The following is a 6,938-nucleotide window of genomic DNA, read 5'->3' on the forward strand; positions in this document are numbered from 1 at the left end:
GGAAAAAAAAAAAAGGTGGGATGTGTGTGCGTGTATGTTGTTTGTTTGTGTTTTGTTTTTTTAACTGGGCACATTGCTGCCATGAAAAGAAAACCAAGTCTCTGATAGAAAACAAGGAGAGAAATAGCTGGATATTGGATAAGCACATAGCAGTCTTTCCAAAACAACTTTATAAGGCAGCTGTGAGGATTAACTAGGAGATTAGGCCCCAGACAGAATTCCCAACATATGGAAAGCCTCTAAATAAATGTCTCTTCCTTCACTCTCTGTGGGAGGAAAGTTGGCTGTAGCCTGATGGAAGCTGAAAATTGCTCTTTTGGTGAAGATGCTTTGGCAGCCATATTGAAAATCCTGGGGCCTCACTCTGTAGAATCCCAATGGTCAAGGTGTTCTAACCATGGCTTTTGACCTTAGCACTTTAAGTGGTCTATAGCATAGCCCAACACTTTAAAAGCATGGACTGTAAGCTTAGATGCACCTAAAGTTGAGTGACTTGGTTAGCCAAATCTTTCTCCTAGCTTCTTTTTCTCACGATATTGTTAGATCTCAGAAGGCAAAGGCCATGTCTTTTGATCTGTGTATTCTCACTATCCGGAGAGTATTATTGAATTGAATTGACACATTTATAAGAAGTCACTTATCACCATATAAGGAATTACTATTTGAGAATTTCATGATCTATAGCAAATACTGAGGGTTTCATGTCTTATTTTTTTTTTCCTTTCTTTCCATCTCCTCTTTTCCCCCTCAAAACTTGATAATTCCAGCCACCCGAAATGGTTATAGACCAAGTCAAAGGTTTTCAGAAAATTCCTATTTATACCATCTCCTTCAATTACCATGATGAGATTGCAAATGGATTTTTGAAAGAGCTTGCTTCTTTGACTGGAGGAGAATTTCATTCTTACAGTTTTGGTTGCAAGGATCCCAGTCCTCCAGAGACTGTGCAGGTAAGAGCTTGATGGGCTGAGAAGAGAGTGTTCATTTATTTGAGCATTACAGGCTAGAGGCCCATGGACAATACCTTAGTTGGGAAAACAGCAATCACAAAGACAACTAAGTTGATCAAATAAATTGCTTAACAATGTGTGTATCAGCATTTCTCAAAATATGGTCCAAGGACCACCTGACCCAAGGCACTTGTGAAAATGCAGATTCCTGAGTCTCACTTTGAAGCTACTAAATCAGGCTATAGGCATAGAGGCCTGGGAACCTTCATTAATATAATTTGTTTTTCTTTTAAACCTTTCAAACATACACAAAATAGAAGAGCATGTGGGCCTCCATTGTACCTGTCACTCAAATTCAACAATTATCAACATTTTGTCAAACTTAAGCAATCTGTATTTTTAATAAGGATCCTAGGGGTCCATATGTGAATTTTGTTAACCACTGATATATTCAGATGTTTGTAAGAAACTTTCAAAAACTTCAGATGCTGGGTAGTTGTTGCCTGACTTCTCAGGCTATATATCTATGTGACCATCTGATAAAGTAATTTATTCTAGTAGGCTAATGGGAGAAAGTAAATAAAACTCTATTCTCCAATCTTGGCCTAGCATATGCTTTTTAAAAATGCCCTCTTAGAGAGTGTATTTTTTTTGTCTTATTGTATGACCTGAAGAGTCACTTTAAATCCAAGTCAATTGGGTACCAGAACAAGCTGATCAGTGCTTACATGTGAGGAAATTACCTGAGTCTGGTGAATAAATCATCCAATAGGATTGGAGGGAACAGTGCTTTGAATCCACACAGGCTAAGAATAGTGACTATTTCCATTAGCTAGACTAGAAAACCTCATAGTCCTTTGGGCATTGGGTTAAGTATACAGAAGGATCTTGCCTCAGTAATGGAAACAGCCAAACACTGCTCCTGTTCCACCTAGCAAATTTTAACCACAAGATTTGAAAGGATCAAACTGTTTCAGAATAACTTAACTGCATCCCAGAACAAACTCCGAGAATAATTATTGGAAAACAACATCCCACCCAACAAAGTAAAATTGACAGTATATGGCATCCAATCAAACATTACCAGTCATGTAAAGAAGCAGGAAAATATAGACCCATAATGAGGAGAAAAAGCAAACTGAAAAATTAAAACATACCCAGGACTGACTCAAATGTTACTATTAGGGTATTAAAACAGTTGTTATAACTATATTTTATATGTCCATAAGTGGGGAGACATGAAAGGTACAAGTAAGACACAAATTTCTAGAGATGAAAAATACTTGTACAATGTATGAGATGAAAAATATATGGAATGGGATGAACAGTAGATCAGACACTGCAGAACAAAAGATGAGTGAACTGGAAGGCAGCAATGGAAATTATCCAAAATGTAGCACAGGGAAGAAAGAGAATTCAAACCAACCAAATGAACAAACAAAAAACTAGAAAACAGAGCATCACTGAGCTGTGGAAAAATTCAAGTAGCCTAATAAAGTATAATTGAAGCAATAGTGGCCAGAAAATTTCCAAACCAGATTAAAAGTATAAACTTACAGATTCAAGAAACTCAATGAACCCCAAGCACAAGAAACATGAAGAAAACCACAGCAAGGCAGAACCAAACTTCCCAGAAGCAGTGTCTGCCCTCAGGAGAAATTATTTAACCAGATCCTAACCTGCTGTGATATAATCAGAGCCTAACTGACCTGGAGGAAGGTAAATACCCAACTCCAGACCTGCCCAGAAGCAGTGTCTGCCCTCAGGAGAAATTATTTAACCAGATCCTAACCTGCTGTGATATTATCAGAGCCTAACTGACCTGGAGGAAGGTAAATACCCAACTCCAGACCTGTCTAGCCTTCTGTGTGAGAAAAGGGAATACCCAACTCCAGCCCACTCTAGCCACTTGGTCCCACCTAAGAGGGTGTTGGGGTACAGAGAAGCACTTGTGAAGTTCAGTGCAGAGGAACAGGCCCACTGAAAGACTGGGACCTAACCATAGGACTATAGAACGCTTCTGCTCCCCCCACACTTCACCAACACCTTACTGAAGGCTTACTTATAGCAGTTCTTTTTAGCCAGTACATCATGTCTGGCTATCAAGAAAAAATTACAGGACATGCTAAAAGGCAAAAACAAAAAAACAAAAGACCACATAGTTTGAAGAGACAGAGCAAGCATCAGAACCAAACTCAGATACGGCAGGGATGTTGGAATTATCAGACCAGGAATTTAAAACAACTGTAATTAATATGCTAAGAGCTCTAATGGATAAAGTAAATATCATGCAAGAACAGATGGAAATGTAAGCAGAGAGATGGAGATTCTAAGGAAAAAAACAAAAACATGCTGAAAGTCAGAAACACTGCAACAGAAATGAAGAATTCTTATTAGACTGAACACAACTGAGGAAAGAATCTCTGAGCTTAAAGATATCTCAATAGAAATCTCCAAAACTGAAAAGCAAACAGAAATAAGACTAAAAAAAGAAATACCCAGGCACAGATGGCTCCATGGGGAATTTTATCAAACATTCAAAGAATAATTAAGCTAACTTATTTTCAGCGCCAACCACCAAGCTGCTGGAAGTGCCCTGGGCTCCTGAGCCAGGGTGGTGGGGGGCTGAGGGCTTCAGCCACACCCCTCTGACATCTTCATCTGGCCCAGCAATGACCAAACTGCTGCTGGAAGCCCCCTGGTTTCCCCGGCAGGAATGAGGGGGCTGCCATGGGCCTCGACCACCCCCCTCCTTCCTCCTCCCACCTTATTTCCCTCCCCATTCCTCTCTCCCCCTTCCCCACAAATGCTTCACAACATCTTAGAATGTTAATATAATAATTAATAATAATATTAATAAATAATATAAATATAATTTTTAGAATGAAAAAAACACTAATTTACTTTAAGAAATAAAATAGAAGAGACTACCTCCCAACTCATTTTATGAAGGAAGTATTACTGTGACATTAAAACCAGATAAAGGCAGTGTTAAAAAAGAAATCTACAGGTTAATATCTCTTATGAACACAGATGAAAAAATCTTCAACAAAATATCAGTAAATTGAACCCAGCAATGTATTGAAATAATTATACAACATGATCAAGGGGGATTTATTCTAGATATACACAATTGGTTTGACATTGGAAAAATCAATGTAATTCAACTTTATCAACATGCTAAAAAAGAAGAATATGATTATATTAATTGATGCAGAAAAAGCTTCACCAAAGCTAACACCATTCGTGATGAACACTCTCAGCAAAATAAGAATAGAGAAAAGAAGAATATGATTATATTAATTGATGCAGAAAAAGCTTCACCAAAGCTAACACCATTCATGATGAACACTCTCAGCAAAATAAGAATAGAGAACTTCCTCAACTTAATAAGAACATCAATAAAACACCTACAGCTAAAATCATACTTAATAGTGAAAGACTGAACAATTTCCCCCTAAGATCAGGAAAGAGGCAAAGGCATCCATTCTCACTGTTCTTACTCAGCATACTTTTTTTTGGAAGTAGCAAGATGGACTGAAATTAACCCAAGTTGTATGCTGGGAGAGATAATTTTCAAATTGCATATCTATTACAGGACTTGTGTCCAGAATATATAAAGGTCTTGTTGGGAAAATAGAATAGTTTAATCAGGTCCCCTCACCTCAGGTCTGGTTGGGTGTGGTGTACCACCTTCTTTGTAAACAAATTGTGTGGGGGGGGTGGAGTTAGTGCACATGAGCGCCAATGTATCTTTTTAGTTTTGTTGCTATTCTTGTGCTCTTGAGAGTGTGTGGAGCAGTGGCCCTGAACTGCTGGCTGCCAGAGAGCTCGCATCTAAAAATAGAGCATGTTTACTTTGCTGGCAGCTGCTCAGTTTTTCTTTTGACTTTGCCGGTAGCAGTTGAGTTTCTGAGTTTCTCTTTGGACTGCCTAGCTCCTAGACATGTGTCTGCTGAGTAAAAACTACTCTTTCTTTTTTTTAAAAATTTTTTTTCATTTATTTATTTATTTATTTTATTTTTTAAAAATAGACTTCATTTTTTAGAGCAATTTTTTTTCTTTTTTTTTTTAATTTTTATTTTGTCGATATACAATGTGGTTGATTATTATGGCCCATCACCGAAACCTCCCTCCCTCCTCCCTCTCCCCCCTCCCACCCAACAATGTCCTTTCCGTTTGCTTGTTGTAACACCTTCAAAGGATTGTAGTTGTTATATCTTCTTCCGAGGAACCTCTATACCATTTTCCATAGAGGCTGCACCATTTTGCAGTCCCACCAACAATGTGTGAGAGTTCCTTTTTCTCCGCAACCTTGCCAGCATTTATCGTTCAGAGAAAGACTACTCTTTCTTCACCTACGGCTCCAAGGACCTTTTTTCCAGTTACCTAGCTTGTAGACCTGTGTGTGAAGGGTTTGTGACCCAGTCTGGACAACAAGCTTGAGGGGTCTGTGAGCTCCAGACCGAGCCCTAGCACTACACGTCTCTCAAAACCCAGTAATGAAAATCAAAAAATAGGCAAAAGATTTAAACAGACACTTCACACACGCACAAAGGATATATGCATGGCAAATGAGAACATGAAAAGATGCTCAACATTATTTGTCATTAGGGAAAAACAAATATTAAAACCACAACTAGATACCATTACACAACTACTAGAATGGCTAAGATTAAAACAACTGACCGTACTAAGTGTTTGCAGGGATATGGATGATCTGGAGCTCTCATATATTACTGACGGGAATGTAAACTGGTACACCATCTTGGAAAACAGTTTGGTTTTTGTAGTGGATTGAATTATGTCTTCCCAAAACTCACTGAAGCTTGAATAGTGTCCCCCAAGTTTTATGTATTAGAAACTTAGCCACCATTGTGACTGTTAAGAGGGTGGGAAATCCTACTATGGTAATTGAAAGGTTGAGCCTTGAAGAGGTGGTTAAATTATAGGACCATGCAGTGGTGAATGGATTAACAATGGTGGTCGGGGGCGTGTTCTAGGGGCTTTAAAAGGAGAGTGAATGAGGAGGTTGGGCTCTGCTGTCTCTCTCCACTCTCTCTGCTCTGTCATTTCTCAATGTGTACCCTGCTGTCACTGTTGCCACCACCAAGGCCTTCACCAAATGTGTTCCCTGGACTTTGGACTTCCTAGTCTCTGAAATTGTAAGCAATAAGTTCCATTTTCTTTATAAATCACTCAGTTCCAGGTACTTTGTTAAAAGCAGCAGAAATGGACTAATACAGTTTTTTTCTTTAAAAATTTAATCTCACAGACCGTATGATCCAGCCATTTCACTCCTAGGTATTTACTCAAGAGAAATGAAAGCAGATGTTCATACAAAAGCTTGTACACAAGTGTTTATAGCTTTACTTATAATAGCCCAAGCCTGGAAACAACTCAACTGTCCATCAGCAAGTGAATGGATAAATAAATTTTGGCATTTAGTATACAATACTAATAGAATACTACTCAGCAATAAAAACGAGTGAACTGTCGATTCACACTGCAAGATGGGTGAATCTCAAAATAATATAAGTGGAGGAAGCCAGACAGGAAAGAGTATTTATAATACGATTCTATTTACATAAAATTCTGGAAAATGGAAGCTAACGCATAGTGACGGAAAGCTGATTAGTATTTCCTTGGGAACTGGAGAGAGGTTGGGGGGGGAAGGCAGATTTACAGTGGGGCACAAGGGAACTCTTGGGGGTGATGGATATGTTTGTTATCTTGATTGTAATGATGATTTCACAGGTTTGATTGTCAGCTTTTCAAGTGGTACACTGCATATGTTCAGTTTATTGTATGTGAGTTACATGTCAATAAAGCTGGTTAAAAATAAAAAATATAAGAACCACGTGAAATTCTTTAGATTCTTTTTTTCCTGATACGGTTGGCTTTCTGTAAGAAATGTTTGAAATTCGAACTCTTTTATACAATCTCATAATGTATTCACCTCTCATTTTGGCAGAATGAAGATCTGAC

General features: G+C 38.3%; 1 protein-coding gene across 1 annotated transcript in view; it reads left to right on the plus strand.

Annotated features, from left to right (window-relative positions):
• The window catches only part of LOC103608150 (von Willebrand factor A domain-containing protein 3B-like), a gene marked incomplete at both ends in the record, with an annotated part of 70,000 nt that overhangs the window by 10,019 nt on the left and 53,043 nt on the right, over window positions 1-6,938 (plus strand). The window contains one exon of the mRNA XM_008592591.1: window positions 768-950. Within this exon, the coding sequence (XP_008590813.1) occupies window positions 768-950 (183 nt within the window). The remainder of the gene's footprint in view (window positions 1-767; window positions 951-6,938) is intronic.

The sequence above is a fragment of the Galeopterus variegatus genome, unplaced genomic scaffold (assembly GCF_000696425.1).
Source record: "Galeopterus variegatus unplaced genomic scaffold, G_variegatus-3.0.2 Scaffold8072, whole genome shotgun sequence".
Taxonomy (NCBI): Eukaryota; Metazoa; Chordata; class Mammalia; order Dermoptera; family Cynocephalidae; genus Galeopterus; species Galeopterus variegatus.